The 17,030-nt window shown below is 45.5% G+C and overlaps 1 protein-coding gene across 2 annotated transcripts in view; it reads left to right on the forward strand.

The window, feature by feature from the left end:
• The first annotated feature begins 206 nt into the window (after positions 1-206).
• KCNIP4 (potassium voltage-gated channel interacting protein 4) overlaps positions 207-17,030 on the forward strand; it is a 1,248,191-nt gene continuing 1,231,367 nt past the window's right edge. Inside the window, exon 1 of one of the 2 annotated variants that reach the window (XM_069744678.1) lies at positions 207-610. In XM_069744678.1, the coding sequence (XP_069600779.1) occupies positions 511-610 (100 nt within the window). In that variant the 5' untranslated portion in view covers positions 207-510. The remainder of the gene's footprint in view (positions 611-17,030) is intronic. The other variant, XM_069744679.1, reaches the window with a different exon arrangement.

The raw sequence follows: 17,030 nt of genomic DNA on the forward strand, positions 1-17,030 counted from the left end.
CCGTCTATGACACTAGTCCTGATTCCTAAGTTTAGTGAAGAAGACGCCTGACATCTACACAGTGCATGAAAGTGATTCTGGGAGACCCCAATGTCCTCCCTCTTAGAAGGGTCCCTCAATGTCGTTGTCAGTCAGCGCATTTACCCACTGAGCCACATGCAGAGCTTTACCTCAGTACCAACCCTAGATTTCCTATGGATGCTGATGTGGTTACCAAGGCAACTGCCAACCATAACACAAGCAAATGAAGAAAGCGGGAGAAAATAAACTCCCCGGTGTTTCTCTGTCAGCCCGTCCGCTCGTGTGACCTCCCGGGTCCTTGGGTGGTCGTCCCTCTCATGAATGCATGGCTGTCTGTGCACGGGTGATAAGAGCAGACGGTGAATGCTGACAGGCCGGAGTGTGGTGCGCACGCAGACCTCTCCCTCCTCTCCCTCATGGAGTTTCATGGCTTCACATAGTGCTGAGCAGAGCCGTGCAGTCGCTGGCCAGACCATGACCTAGCTCGCCATGAACTTGGAGGGGCTGGAAATGATCGCCGTGCTGATCGTCATTGTGCTCTTTGTGAAATTATTGGAGCAGTTTGGGCTCATTGAAGCCGGTGTAGAAGGTAAGAGACGTCTCCCTGCAACTTTCTCCGTTTTCTCTCATGTTGCTCCCTCACCTCATGCTGCCCCCTCATGTTGCTCCCTCACCTCATGCTGCCCCCTCATGTTGCTCCCTCACCTCATGCTGCCCCCTCATGTTGCTCCCTCATGTTGCCCCCTCATGTTGCTCCCTCACCTCATGCTGCCCCCTCATGTTGCCCCCTCATGTTGCCCCCTCATGTTGCTCCCTCACCTCATGTTGCCCCCTCATGTTGCCCCCTCATGTTTCTCCCTCACCTCATGTTGCTCCCTCACCTCATGTTGCCCCCTCATGTTGCTCCCTCATGTTGCTCCCTCACCTCATGTTGCCCCCTCATGTTGCCCCCTCATCTCATGTTGCCCCCTCATGTTGCCCTCTCATGTTGCTCCCTCACCTCATGTTGCCCCCTCATGTTGCCCCCTCATGTTGCTCCCTCACCTCATGTTGCCCCCTCATGTTTCTCCCTCACCTCATGTTGCTCCCTCACCTCATGTTGCCCCCTCATGTTGCTCCCTCATGTTGCCCCCTCACCTCATGTTGCTCCCTCACCTCATGTTGCTCCCTCATGTTGCCCCCTCATGTTGCTCCCTCATGTTGCTCCCTCACCTCATGTTGCCCCCTCATGTTGCTCCCACATGTTGCTCCCTCACCTCATGTTGCTCCCTCATGTTGCTCCCACATGTTGCTCCCTCACCTCATGTTGCTCCCTCATGTTGCTCCCTCACCTCATGTTGCCCCCTCATGTTGCCCCCTCATGTTGCTCCCTCACCTCATGTTGCCCCCTCATGTTGCCCCCTCATGTTGCTCCCTCATGTTGCTCCCTCACCTCATGTTGCTCCCTCACCTCATGTTGCCCCCTCATGTTGCCCCCTCATGTTGCCCCCTCATGTTTCTCCCTCACCTCATGTTGCTCCCTCACCTCATGTTGCCCCCTCATGTTGCCCCCTCACCTCATGTTGCTCCCTCACCTCATGTTGCTCCCTCACCTCATGTTGCTCCCTCATGTTGCCCCCTCATGTTGCTCCCTCATGTTGCTCCCTCACCTCATGTTGCCCCCTCATGTTGCTCCCACATGTTGCTCCCTCACCTCATGTTGCTCCCTCATGTTGCTCCCACATGTTGCTCCCTCACCTCATGTTGCTCCCTCATGTTGCCCCCTCATGTTGCTCCCTCACCTCATGTTGCCCCCTCACCTCATGTTGCTCCCTCATGTTGCTCCCTCACCTCATGTTGCCCCCTCATGTTGCCCCCTCATGTTGCTCCCTCACCTCATGTTGCCCCCTCATGTTGCCCCCTCATGTTGCTCCCTCACCTCATGTTGCCCCCTCATGTTGCCCCCTCATGTTGCTCCCTCATGTTGCTCCCTCACCTCATGTTGCTCCCTCACCTCATGTTGCCCCCTCATGTTGCCCCCTCATGTTGCCCCCTCATGTTGCCCCCTCATGTTGCTCCTTGTCTATTGCCACTTGCTGAAGTTTTCTGCAGTTTGTGTGTTGTTTGCTATTGTTTTATGAATGCTCATATAGCAGAGCTCAGGTTGTCAGATGCAGCGCAGCGGAGTTTGTCAGATGCCATTACTCACCATGCAGGACACTTTACCTGGGAGAGGTGTATATCCAATATATACTTATATATATATATATATATATATATATATATATATATATATATATATACTTACACTATGTCGCATCCATCTTTGAGGGAAATGGCTTATGCAATATATACAGTGTGTATTATGTATATTTATATATAATTGTGCGTATGTAGGTGTGTATAGAATGTATATATATATAAAGTGTGCGTATGTATAATGTATACGTATAATGTTAGTGTACATATGTGCATGCGTGCGTGTGTGTATATATATATATATTGTGTTAGGTGTATTTATGTATGTATATTTTGGTGTGTGTGTATTTAGATATATACTTGTACAATGTGTGTATATATATAATTTATATTTATAGGATGTTTATATATATGTATAATATATGTGGTGTCTATAGGTGTGTGTGTGTATATATGTATATGTGTATGTATATAAAAGTAATATATATATATATCACTTATTTGTATTTATATATTATGTGTATGTATATGTGTGTATGTATATATCTGTATATATACTGTATATATCTGTGTGTATATGTGTATATATATATATATATATATATATATATTATCTATAAATATATTCTATGTGTTTATCCATATCACTCTTATTAATATAACACTTTATATTATTTTTCTTTCTCTATCTAATTTTATTGTTATAAGTAATACTATATATTTTATTTAACTTTTGTAATTTTTTTTTATATATTCAATTTTTTTTATTTTTTTTTCAGTTTATTTCTGCACCCTCTGTTTATTTGCTACAAGACCATGATTCTATATGATATGATTGGACCAGGATCATCCCAATAATCATTGCATTCCTATAGACTGTATTGATAGCTACATGTACTAAACTCTAAATGCAGTGCCTCCAGTGATCGATAAATGGGGTTTATATACAGAGTCTGATGACGTCACACTTGGATATCAAGCATCTTCTGTAATAAATTGTACGTCATCTTGCTAATAATGATGTACAGCGGCAGGAGTGAGTTTGTCATTAGTGCTGGGTTAGTTGTGGCTTTGCAGAATGAGTTTTCTTAATTCCCAGAGTTCTCACATCCCAGATTAATGCAGCTCTGCTACATCTGCTCGATTTAGAATTTGCCGGTTTGGTCCCATAACTACGTTTTTGTTACAGTTTCAAGATTAGAAAATTCTCATTTTGAGATTTATTTTTATAAATGCCAGGGGCACCAGAGACGGCGTAATATCGGAGTGAGATAAAAGCGGTTTTCTCCTTCATTAGTTGGCTGGGTTCACTGTGTGATCACGGAACATTTTCTCGTCGTGTTGCTTCATTATTGCTGCTCTTTGAACAATACCTGTGAACGTTTTTTAATCACATCTCCAAGCGTAAAGGTGCACGTGCCGCAATGTTTTCATGGCACTGATAATTGTTTGGGCTATAATCATATTTTACACTTTATGTGGCAAGAAATATTTACTTCTAGCTTTTTTGATTTTTTTCTCTTTATTACATTGATTTCTTTTTAAGTACACACATATTTTTTTGTGAATTCATGCAGTGTATGCATTACTTGTAAGTTAAGGGTTGATCTCCCTTGGATGCTTTAAAACGTTCTTGAGATACGATTAAAGGGGTTTTCCTCCCCCAAAAATAAATATATTGTCTATTAGCATAAAATAACTGTTCAAACCTACTGCATCTCCGCCCCCCTCTTATTTGATTAACAACTATTGATTTAGTGGAACCAGGGAAGGCTGAATTTAGATGGAGAACAAGTAGGTGGGAAACTGCACCAAACTAATTGATCACTCCAAAAGTGAATATAGCTAATAAATAGTAATATATATAATTTACTAACATGGTTCAAGTAGGTCAGGAGACCCAATCTTCTGTTAGATACTCTATTCCGAGTCCTTGTGCTTCACTTCCGATCTATTTCAGGTCCAGGAGCTTCACTTTCAGTGTAGTCGTATGCAGGTCCAGGAGCTTCACTTTCAGTGTAGTCGTATGCAGGTCCAGGAGCTTCATTTTCAGTGTAGTCGTATGCAGGTCCAGGAGCTTCACTTTCAGTGTAGTTGTATGCAGGTCCAGGAGCTTCACTTTCAGTGTAGCCGTATGCAGGTCCAGGAGCTTCACTTTCAGTGTAGTTGTATGCAGGTCCAGGAGCTTCACTTTCAGTGTAGTCGTATGCAGGTCCAGGAGCTTCATTTTCAGTGTAGTCGTATGCAGGTCCAGGAGCTTCACTTTCAGTGTAGTTGTATGCAGGTCCAGGAGCTTCACTTTCAGTGTAGTCGTATGCAGGTCCAGGAGCTTCACTTTCAGTGTTCTGTCTTCATACACGTTGATACGGTGTGTGATCCGACATACGGCATAAACCACTTCTGTCTCCCAAATAAGCAGACTGTTCTCTGTAGTCTAACTTGTTTATTGGTAAACATGAGCACGGTAAAACTATAAGAATACAAATGATTTGTATAAGTATTGGGCAAATAATAACATGACTGCAACTAACAGGGAAAGCATACAGGATGATGCAACTTCTATAATAACTACATACAGCAGGTAACCAAAAATCACATTTCCTGTGTACTGGCTGCTATACAGTTAATCACACTCTATAGAATATTGCATAGCAAGAACAGGGATAATGATTTCTCCGGATAATCTTAACCGGAATGGCAAGTAAGTGAGGTAGTTCAACACAGCAGATTAACACGTGTGTCCAGGGAAATACACAGAGAGAAAATGGAGTTTCCCCTTCCCATGATACCTTGGTGAATCCCAGAATGCAACGCTCTAATAATTACTGAAAAACACAGGTAATAAATGTAACCACCACTGGGTGGTGCTATAACACAGCAAAACCAAAACTATGGTATTAAACCTTTTTAATACAAGAGATGAACCTGTCCTTCGCTAGAAAGGGCAGAACACTCCCCGCTTGGCATCAACCGATGCCACCTACAGGTTCTTTTGGCGAAAGCAATAAGACAAGTTCCGCAACTGGTCTGAGGAATAGTTTACTCTCCCCGGACTTGCCTACCTTGACCTCAACTTTACGCACTTTCCCATCTTTGCTTGGGAATATTTTAGTGATGAGGCCTAGTGGCCACTCATTACGGTGAGACTGGCTGTCTTTCATGAGAACGACATCACCGGTTTTGATGTTTGGTTTGTCGGTCTGCCACTTCTTCCTGGGTTGTAAGGTGGAGAGGTACTGCTTCCTCCATCTGTCCCAGAAGGTATTGGAGAGACTTTGGACTTGTCTCCATTGTCGTCTGTAGAGGTCTTTGTTTCTAAATTCTCCAGGTGGAGCGCTGAGAACGCTGGCTTTCTGAGTAAGTAACTTGGCAGGAGTGAGAATGGTCGGATCCTCAGAGTCACTAGAAAGTGAAGTCAATGGTCTAGCATTAATGATGGCCGAAACTTCTGCCAGGAATGTGGTCAAACTTTCATGTGTGAGTCTTGCGCTACCTGCTTGCAAGAAGATGGAGTCAAGGATTCTGCGTGCCATTCCTATCATCCTCTCCCAAGCACCTCCCATGTGAGAAGAGTGTGGAAGATTGAAAGTCTAGGTGCATCCCTGCTCGTTCAAGTATCTTTCCACACTGGTGGTGTCTAGGTTGGAAGGAATTTGAAGTTCTTTCACTGCTCCTACAAAGTTGGTACCTCTATCGGAGCGTATGTGCTTCACGGGTCTGGTTGCGTGGTCCGCAGGATTGTGGTTTGTGGACACATAATGCCACTGTTTAGGGTCGGTGGATCTCCTGATCCTTAGCACCCGATTGCTGACATAGACATAGAAACAACGAGTTTCATTGCAAATGTACCCCAACACTACCTTGCTGTCGGTGTAGAACTCGATTTCTTTGACCTCCAGGTCCATTTCTGTCGAGATAAGCTCAGCTAACTCTACTGCTAACACAGCTGCACAGAGTTCCAGTCTGGGTACTGTGTGTTCACGGAGTGGGGCCAATTTTGTCCGGCTCATAACAAGCCTCACGTGGCAGTGTTCATTGATGTCAGTAGTTTTCAAATACGCCACTGCTGCAATTGCTTTGATTGAGGCATCGCAGAAGATACAAAGCCTTTGCATCTTGATTTCTGTTGATGGCACAGAAGCATATGGTCATGCAACGTAGAGTCTTGACAGGGCTTCTAAAGAGTTCTTCCATCTTACCCACAAGTCTCTTTTCTCACTGGGAAGCGGATCATCCCAATCGGACGTCTCTTGGGTGAAGTCTCTCAACATCATTTTACCTTGGATAGTTACAGGAGTTACAAATCCCAGAGGATCGTACAAGCTGTTCAGAACGGACAGGATGCCTCTACGCGTGAAAGGTTTCTCTTCTTCGCTGATCTGGAAGGTGAATGCATCCTTTTTCAAATCCCAAAGTAAACCCAGGCTCCGCTGCATAGGAAGGGAGTCCGTGCTTAAATCCAAGTCTTTTAAATCGGTTGAGTAATCTTGAGAGGGAAAGGCTGCCATTAGTTTTTGGCTGTTGGAAGCAATTTTGTGCAACCTCAAATTGGATGAAGCGAGCATTTCTTGTGCCCTTTTCAGGAGACTGACTGCCGACTCATCTGTGGGTGTGGATTTCAGGCAGTCATCTACGTAGAAATCCTTTTCCACAAAAGATCTTACATCCGATCCATACTTTGCTTCACCCTCTCTGGCTGAATGTCTAAGCCCATAGATAGTGACAGCAGGGGAAGGGCTGTTCCCGAAGATGTGTACCTTCATACGATATTCCACGATGTCCTTGTAGGGGTCATTATCGCGGTACCAGAAAAACCTCAAGTAGTTTCTGTGTTCTTCTTTAACAAGGAAGCAGTGAAACATCTGTTGTATGTCGGCCGTAAATGCTACTGCATCTTTGCGGAAACGAAGGAGTACTCCCAGAAGTCTGTTGAGGTCTGGACAAGATAGAAAGACGTTGTTTAAAGAAACACCTTCATATCTGGCACTTGAGTCAAATACCACTCTTATCTGACCAGGTTTCTTTGGATGATACATACCGAAAATAGGTAAGTACCAACATTCCTCGGAATCTTGAAGTACAGGTGCAATTTCCGCGTGGCCACTCTGGAATATTCTCTCCATGAAGGTAAAGAAGTGTTCTTTTGTCTCTGGTGACTTCTGCAGTTTGCGTGTAAGGGAGACAAATCGACTGTACACAAGTTCTCTGTTGTTGGGTAAGCGTTGCCTCTGTGGTTTGAATGGTAAAGGTGCGACCCAACTCTTTGATTCATCTCTTACTATCTCTCGCTCCATGATGTCCAAGAACAGTCTGTCCTCTATGGACGTTGCTACCTGGTTGTCTTCTCTTGTCCTGTGGAAAACTGTGCACCCTATATGATCTTGCTCACCGTCGCATGCATGGTCTTCACAGGAAGGATCAGCTAACGGACAAGATGGAGGGGTGTTGTGTGGCAATTCTTTAATCAGGAAACTGCTCTCGCATGGCTGGAAGAGAGACGGGCGTCCATTCTCGAGGGTATTGGTGAGCATGCTGTTGGCTGATGTCGGCCTGTGTGCTCCACCCAAACAGATGTCTCCCACAATGACCCATCCTAGGTCAAGTCTCTGAGCATATGGGGCATTTTGTGGGCCGTTGATCTGTCCTCTAGCCTTGTGGACCCGTAGAATGTCTCTTCTGAGGAGTAAGACGATAGGGGCTCCTTGGTCAAGCTCCGGTATCAGGTGAGCTATACGTCTCAAGTGGGTGTGATGAGCTGCTACCTCCGGTGTAGGTATCTCAGACCTGTTGTCCAGAATTTGATTGCACTCTAGTATTGATGGTAAGGATAAGCAGGTTTGACCGTCCATAGACTCTACTTTGAATCCGGTCGCTTTTCTCCCCGCCTTCTCGACAGTACCTGCACATGTCTTCAAGGAGTACGGAGAGCCGGGACCAGCAATGTTGAAGGTGTCGAAGAGAAAGGGCTTAGCTAGAGACCTGTTGCTCTGATCGTCCAATATTGCATATACCTTGATTGCCTTATCCCGTTGGCTCGCTGGGAATACTCTGACAAGACAGATCTTCGAGCAGGATCTCCCTGCTACAAATACCTTGCAGATCTCTGTACACTGAGAAGTGACCACTGGGGTGTCAATGTCAGTGTCCGTCTGTTTTTCGGCAGACTCTTCTATTCGTGACGATACCTCTGAGGGTGGTCCAGGGTGTAAAGCCGTGTTGTGCTCCACACTACTGCATTCTGCGCATTTCACACTGGTTTCACAGTTCTTGGCGAAGTGTGAGGTAGTCGCGCAGCATCTGAAGCATATCTTGTTTTCTTTTAGGAAGCTCTTACGGTCTTCTAGAGGCTTCTCCCTGAAGGCTCTACATTTTAGTAGAGGATGAGGTTTCTTGTGTAGGGGGCAGTGTTTGCTGAGATCCAGAGGTTTGTCCTCCTCTGGAGAGGACTTACTTGCCCTGTAAGGAAAACCTGTGGAGGTAACATTAGTTTTGTGTACTGCCACTGGTGTTTTACTGGGTTTTACACCGGAGGCAGTGGTACATGACATAGTGAAATCGAAACTGGGGTCATTTCTAACTTTAGCCTGCTGAGCAACAAAGTCTACAAACACCCTGAAAGGAGGAAATGGCACCTTATGAGCCTGTTTGTAACGGGACCCGTGACTGACCCACTTTTCTTGTAAGTTGTAAGGGAGCTTTTGGACGATTGGGTTGACACCTCTGGCAGTGACCAGGAATGCCAACCCTGGTAGGTCACCTTCTGCCTGAGCAGCATGCACCTCCATTAACAAGTCGCTCAGTTCTCTGAGCTTCTGATAACCCTTATTTGCTATCTTGGGGAAATCATCAATTCTTTTATACAAAGCGTTTTCTATAGCTTCTATTGACCCATAAGATAGATCTTTATTTTAAACACTAGTATTCATATCTTCCCTGCAGCAAACGCTGCTGCAGGGAAGATATGAATCGCAGCTTCAGCACCAGATGCTGGTACTTGTGGTACCCAGCACGGTGCATGTGGTACCCAGTGGGCACACGGGCGGCACACGCGTGCCGCACGTGTGCCACACTGATGTGCCACGTGAGGACATGGACACACGGACACGGATAACTCCAGTACCGTTTTTATACGGTACTGGAGTTATCTGGACGTGTGAAACCGGCCTTCAGTGTAGTCGTATGCAAGTCCAGGAGGTTTACTTTCAGTGTAGTCATATGCAGGTCCAGGAGCTTCACTTTCAGTGTAGTCGTATGCAGGTCCAGGAGCTTCACTTTCAGTGTAGCCGTATGCAGGTCCAGGAGCTTCACTTTCTGATATATTTGCATAGCAAGAGGGCAGAATAAGTACAGGGTGGGCCATTTATATGGAAACACCTAACTAAAATGCGAATGGTTGGTGATATCAACTTCCTGTTTGTGGCACATTAGTATATGGGAGGAGGAAAACTTTTCAAGATGGGTGGTGACCATGGCAGCCATTTTAAAGTAAGCCATTTTGGATCAAACTTTATTTTTTCCAATGGGAAGAGGGTCATGTGACACATCAAACATATTGAGAATTTCACAAGAAAAACAATAGTGTACTTGGTTTTAACGTAACTATTCTTTCATTAGTTATTTACAAGTTTATGACCGCTTAGAAAATTTGTTCAAAGTGCTCCCCATTGTGTTGGATTGTCAATGCAACCATTCTCTCCCACTCTTGACTCACTGATAGCAACACCACAGAAGAAATGCCAGCACAGGCTTCCAGTGTCCATTGTTTCAGATGCTGCACATCTCGCATCTTCACAGCATAGAAAATTGCCTTCAGATGACCCCAAAGATGAAAGGCTAAGAGGGGCAGATCGGGAGACCTTGGTGGCCATTCAACTGGCCCAAGACAACCAAGCACTGTGACTCAGTGGTTAGCACTGCAGCCTTGCAGCGCTGGAGTCCTAGGTTCAAATCCCACCAAGGACAACATCTGCAAGAGTTTGAATATTCTCCTTTTGCCAATTCTATAAATTGCAGACAGAGAGGAGTAGCACCATTGTAACGCTGTTTAGGGGGCCTAGGGCAGCTGGCAGGTTACCTTTAAGCAGTCAAGCCAGAATCTTTGACATGCTGTTCTGGTCACATGCTGACACAAACCACTGTCCTGTGTAATGCCCAGAAATGGATGTGAATCTGGAATGGAGCATCCGGCAGGGGACAGGAGCACCAAAATAAATTGAACCATTGTAGAAAGTTATGTAACGTAGTATTTCAAGATTAGTTCTCAATAGTTTTTGGATGTTTAATTGAGGTAATCTTTCCATCCCTGGCGGCCTTGGATTGTCTATGTATCTCATAATGGTTGGCTAGTAGAGCTGGTGTGAATTATTTTGAAGAACCCAGACAATTGGCCACATTAATAATCTGTGGCCCCTGGACAAGAGCCCCGAGAACAGTTTGTTCCCTTACTGCATCTCCAGCTTCTGGGGTGATGTTATTATTGCAGTGTGAAGGGCACGTGGTTCAGACCACCTAATCAGAAAGTGGAGCCAGGGATGCAGTCAGGTAAGAGGCAGCTCTGAGGACCCGTATCCAGAAGCCACAGATCACTGACGTAACAAATGGCCGAGGTCCAGTGACTAGATTTTCACCAACTCTATTGCTAACAGTGTGAATCCCCCCTGTGTAATAGCATATTTCCCCAACAATGTCCGGTAGAGAGTAAATGTTTAGCCAGAAACTGCTCCCCCGATGACAGCTGATTGGGGGCCAACTTCACCGGAAAAAGTAGATAATGAAGTGCGAGAAACTGTTCGGCAGGCTGTGATGCAGAGGAGCATACGAGCCACGCATGGCGCCAGTCATGTTTGCAATCGTGACGGATCTGATTTTTAATGTGATCTCAATCCATCCTTAAAGGAAACCTGTCACCAAAAAAGAAACTTTAATAACCTTCACATATGCCATTTATCTGCAGGTTACCGGCGTTGCTTACCTGTCCGGCGCCTGCACATACCGAACGCTGCAGGGAGAAAATGAGCTGAATTCTCCTCGGCAGTATTCGGTTTTGGTCGCGGGGGCACCGCCGGGGCGGATTCACTCACTGTTCTGAGAATACAGAGTGGAGGCTCAAATTGTGCCTCCGGCCCTGACTGACACTCGTTCTGCAGTGGGGTGGCTGTCAGTCAGGACCATGGGCGTAGTTACAGCCGCTGCGGCGTGAGTGAACCGGTGCCGCCTGTCACCGAATATTGCCAGGGACAATTAAGTTTATTTTCTCCCCGCAGCGTTCAGCTACGTGCAGAAGCCAGGCAGGTTAGTGATGCTATTAACCTGTAAATGAACGTAATATCTGCAGGTTAATAGCGTTTATTCTGGTGACAGGTTCCTTTTAAAGGGGTAGCACCAAAATAGAAATTCGCAACTATCCATAGGACAATTGATAACGATTGATGGGAGTCCCATTGCCAGGATGACACTGATGCACTGCAGGGCCCCATTTAAATGTAGCAATTCTCCATCATCCAGTTAATGCAGGTTAGCTTACTCTCCCTCTAGGCCTCACTCACTTTATGAAAAGTGGAAGAACATCAGAAAATTGCAAATGATTATACAAATATGGGATGCACCATAATTTGCGTTATTTTCCTCTACCTGAAAAACTGTCGAACATCCATTCATAAATTCCCTTCTTAGTCTTAATTAGATATGATATTCTATTAGTTTGATTCACTATATCTCCCAAAATACAATGCAGCATTATTGAAGCAGAGTGAAGCTAATGATGAAGCGTTCACTTGCTCTAGTGGTGAATAGCAGAATTATGAATGTGGCTCTGGAGAAGATGGCGTATGTATAAGTATAAGTTGCGCAACTGTTGTGATACAGTGAAAGTGTGATTTGGTCAGATAAGATTTCCTGCTCGTCTGTAGGAGCTTGGTGCTAAGTTTAGACACTACGGGAGGTGCTAATGCATAAGCTGAGCATGGGGATTCAATAAAGGGAATGGTTGAACACTTAACGAAGAACTAAGAATTCATTGGGCATACGCAGCTGCCGTCCTACATGATTATATCAGAGCTGCATCGGGGACGTTCCATTAGATTACTGGATTTTCTGAGTGTTGCACAGGCTGCAATGCTCAGCATGAGTCCAGCAAGAGTGATTGATGCACGAAAGCAAAAGGTACAAACTGCTCTGAAAATGTCACTTCTAGGCTGAGACCCCATGATATTTCCACTTAATAAATCATAACAAAATTGCATCATTACTGGGACTCGCGCAAAACCCAAAGGTGTTTTCCAAGATTTTCTTTTTAATTTATAGGGCTCCAGACGTAAAAAAAAATAACAGAGCTATACTCATCCTCGCAAGTCCGGTGCTGCCTCTCTGCCTCTGCTCCAGTCTTTGTTGACAGGCTGCAGTGATGCCATTATGACCACAGTGCAACAAATCACTGGGCTCAACAGCCGTGTGCCAATTACCCTGGCATCATTGCTATACCAATTACCATGGCATCATTGCTGTGCTAATTACCCTGGCATCACTTCTGTGCCAATTACCCTGGCATCATTGCTGTGCCAATTACCCTGGCATCACTGCTGTGCCAATTACCCTGGCATCATGGCATCACTGCTGTGCCAATTACCATGGCGTCACTGCTGTGCCAATTTCCCTGGCATCACTGCTGTGCCAATTACCCTGGCATCACTGCTGTGCCAATTACCCTGGCATCACTGCATTGCCAATTACCCTGGCATCATGGCTGTGCTAATTACCCTGGCATCACTGCTGTGCCAATTACCCTGGCATCATTGCTGTGCCAATTACCCTGGCATCACTGCTGTGCCAATTACCCTGGCATCACTGCTGTGCCAATTACCATGACATCACTGCTGTGCCAATTACCCTGGCATCACTGCTGTGCCAATTACCCTGGCATCATTGCTGTGCCAATTACCCTGGCATCACTGCTGTGCCAATTACCCTGGCATCATGGCATCACTGCTGTGCCAATTATCCTGGCATCATGGCATCACTGCTGTGCCAATTACCCTGTCATCACTGCTGTGCCAATTACCCTGTCATCACTGCTGTGCCAATTACCATGACATCACTGCTGTGCCAATTACCCTGGCATCACTGCTGTGCCAATTACCCTGGCATCACTGCTGTGCCAATTACCCTGGGATCACTGCTGTGCCAATTACCCTGGCATCACTGCTGTGCCAATTACCCTGGCATCGTTGCTGTGCCCAGTGATTGGTCTGAAGAGGTGTTGCAGTCATGATGTCACCGCTGCAGCCTGTCACCAAGGATTGGAAGTGGTGGAGAGGCAACACTGGACCTGCTATAGGTCTGGGAGTTTTCAAACCTCTTCAGGCCTGGAGAATAAAATAAATAAAAAAATGAAAACATTTTAACCTATAATAAAAAGTTATACAAGTTGCCAAAACTCTGGATTGTTAGGTCTTTTTACAAGTATGGTCTGACACTGATTACTTGGCATCCAATCATCACTCGAATTCATTGTCACGACCCAAGTACACTGATTCTATGAAAGTAGACTTTTATTTCCCGTCCCTGTAGAATTTCCATACTTTGTTTCCTTTTCTTTATTAAGATTTTAAGGTTTATTTTCCAGTTGATATTTGGGGCCATGTAATAAGCACAAATTCATCTGTTCACATTTACATCCTTTTGAAAATTGAAAATAAATAAATAAATAAATCAGCCGGTAGGAAAATGTAGAAACGCGGCGGCCGCGGTACCTTTTCCAATGAATAACAGTCAGTGAGTTCACCTTGAGTTTCTTGCTCATAACTCCACTGACAGCAGATAACGATCATTTTAATGATTTCGCTTTTGCACATTCTACAAGAAGGAAAGCATTTGCTTTTCTCCTCTGTTATGTATTGAACAGTGCTGCACAGTAAAATTGCTTTTGATATTCATGAGATGCAACAGGTGAAAAAATCTAGAATCTCTTGCTGCTCCTTCCCTCTTCAATAAAGAGAGCTGCGTTTCGCCTGATCAAGCCTAGCTTCACGTTCGATAGTACCTTTACAGACCTCATATGATCGTCTGCCATACAGTGTACACATATACCATGTAATGCCTAATTATTTTCCATCATTCAGCCGTGTATGCACTTGTTTTTATTTGGCTAAGGCAAATCTATCACCAGATTTACCAACATAATCTTTTAGACCTGATAAGGTTGGTGTACTTACCATGAAAATCCATGTACTGTATAAACCTCTTTCAAAGTTTACAAGCAGCCTCTGACCATTTATCCTCCTCAGTGCCCCTCTTCCCTGCTGCTAGTGCAGAGCCCCAGAGTCCTGGTCGTTGCAGTAATGTTGTTCTTCCACAAGGGGGAGTGATATTACGTCTGATGGCACTAAAGGAGTTCACCCTGCCAGGTATCACAAACCATACACCACACTTCACACTCCAGTACACCTCACACTCCAGCCACTTCTCACATTAGGGTAAAACTGGTGGGTTGGATAGAAAGTCAGGAAGAAGCTGACTGGGCTTTGCCCAGGCAACACCTGTCAGGCAGACAGGGGAAAGGAGGAACACCACAAAGCTGCAGACAGAGGGCCCCAGACAGGGGTGGGATCCTGTCGGAGGCCTAGCACGAGACAGGAAGACACGGAGCTGCGCCTGCAACCCATGCGGCAGCATCCTAAGGAAGGACAAGAAAGGAATTGTATTGTAGAAAGTGAGACACAAAGTCATAGCACAAGGAGAAAACCAGAAGGAGTTCTGCCCTGAGAGAGGCTGCCTCCTCCTGAGGCGTGTAGCCGGTGGCCGGAACACCGAGGGAGTAATTGACTTTACTTCAGAGACCGGCAGGACAGTCAATTCCTCAGGCCATTAGTCATACGAGTTTGTCCTATCCACACCATCTGGGGGACAGAGAGGAAGAGATAACATCTAGAACATCAACAAGAGTTGTGAGGACCTTACCAAGTTGCTCAGCAGGGAGGTACTACAACACTCAGGCGCTAGTAGGAAGGCTACTGAATTCCACCTGGATAAGGGGACTCTGGATGTGCCTTCGGACCGACCGGACTCTGCCTACCCTGTGGTCTGGTGCCCTGGACTGTGGATGCTGAACCCTTCAGTAAAGGTAAAGAGACTGCACCCTTGTGTCCTCGTTATTTATTGCACCTCACATCATCCACCATCCACCATCTACACACTGGGAAGCCCTGGGGACATACTTCACCTGTGGGAAGGTATACCATCTAGCTGCCATAACATAACCCCAGTGGACCCCTAAGCAGCGTCGGTCATCCTGACCGAATACCACAGGTGGCGCCACGAACCTTATTCTATAAACTGTTGTTCTTTTATTGGACGCCCCTCAAAGGGCCACAGACCGGGTCAAGCCACCGTGACATCCCCACCGAGAAAAGAAGGGCCAGGATCCGAGTACCCCCATTGCCCTGACGTGGGGGCGATCCACTAGCCTCTCACACTGGCCAGGACAAGCTGCTGCTGCCAGTCCGGCTGAAAACACCTGGCCTCTACATGAGCTCTACTGCTGACACTGATACACTCTGAGCCTGCATTTCTTTGTATCTTGCTTAGGGCTACTTATCCATCATCCTGACTATCCTACATAGTAACATTTCATTAATTTTCATCTGCTGTCCACATTCAGAGAGATTAGCTACAGTGCCATCACCTGTAAACTACTTGATTATGTTATGCACCATGGACAAGGGAACATGGAGATCTCTAGATCTTTGTTTATATTTTTCAACAATTTTGATTGTCAAGTCCTCAACCAGTTCTCTTTTCCTCTTTATTCTCTCCATGGCACACACAGACCCACAATGCAAAGATTGAGTTAACTTATACCTATTTTATCTGGTTTAAGGTGTTATTTTGATATTGCCCAAACCTGTTACTTGCCGCAGGGGAATTTGAATGAGCATCACATGCTTGAAGCAAAGTTGTTTACCCACATTTTTGGAAAGGTGCCAACAAGTTTTACTGGCCCATTTTGGGGGGTTTGTGTGAAATTATGTCCAATTTGACCTTTTTTTGTCTGTTTTTTTTTTGTGTGTTCCATGTGTAATTGCAATAATTTTCTGGGAGAAATACTTCATTTGCTGGAACAATTTCAAGGGTGCCAATACTTTCGGCCATGAATGTATATTCAATTAAATAGGGAAAAACTTATTGATTGCTGGGTCTCTAACCTTTGGGGAACTCGCCAACACAGAGAACGTGGTTCTGCTGAACACCATCTGAAAGTAGAGGTCGAACATGTGAGTCACTGCCCTATTTATTCTCTATGGGACAGCCAGATATTGCTGTTGCTGCTGTTCTCCATGGGAGATCGTCGTGGGACACTCGTGGATTTCTGTGGACAGGGAGTATATTGGTTGTTTGTTATTTTAATCTTTTTTACAGATGACACTGGCTTCGGAGACCAAAGTGCCAAGTAATGGTGAGTATGTACTCTATGTTTAATGTACTGTATGTCTATATGTATGTACTGTATGGAGTATGTATGGAGTATTTTTTTTTTTTTCATTCAACACATTAGCCGGATGATGGGACTACTACTGTCCCATCATTGGCTAATGTGTCAATCACTGTCAGTGTAGCAGGCATTGTCCGATGGGACTTGTAGTCCCATCGGACGATGCATGCACACACGCAGAAAGCCCCGGCACACATGCACAGAGTCACGGCAGCCCGCACAAAGCCACGGCAGCCTGCACAGAGCCATGGCAGCCCGCAGAGAGCCCCGCAGCCCGCACAGAGCCCCAACACACACACAGAGCCCCGGCACACATGCACAGAGCCCCGGCACATAAGTACAGAGC

Source organism: Ranitomeya imitator, chromosome 1 (genome assembly GCF_032444005.1).
Source record: "Ranitomeya imitator isolate aRanImi1 chromosome 1, aRanImi1.pri, whole genome shotgun sequence".
NCBI lineage: Eukaryota > Metazoa > Chordata > Amphibia > Anura > Dendrobatidae > Ranitomeya > Ranitomeya imitator.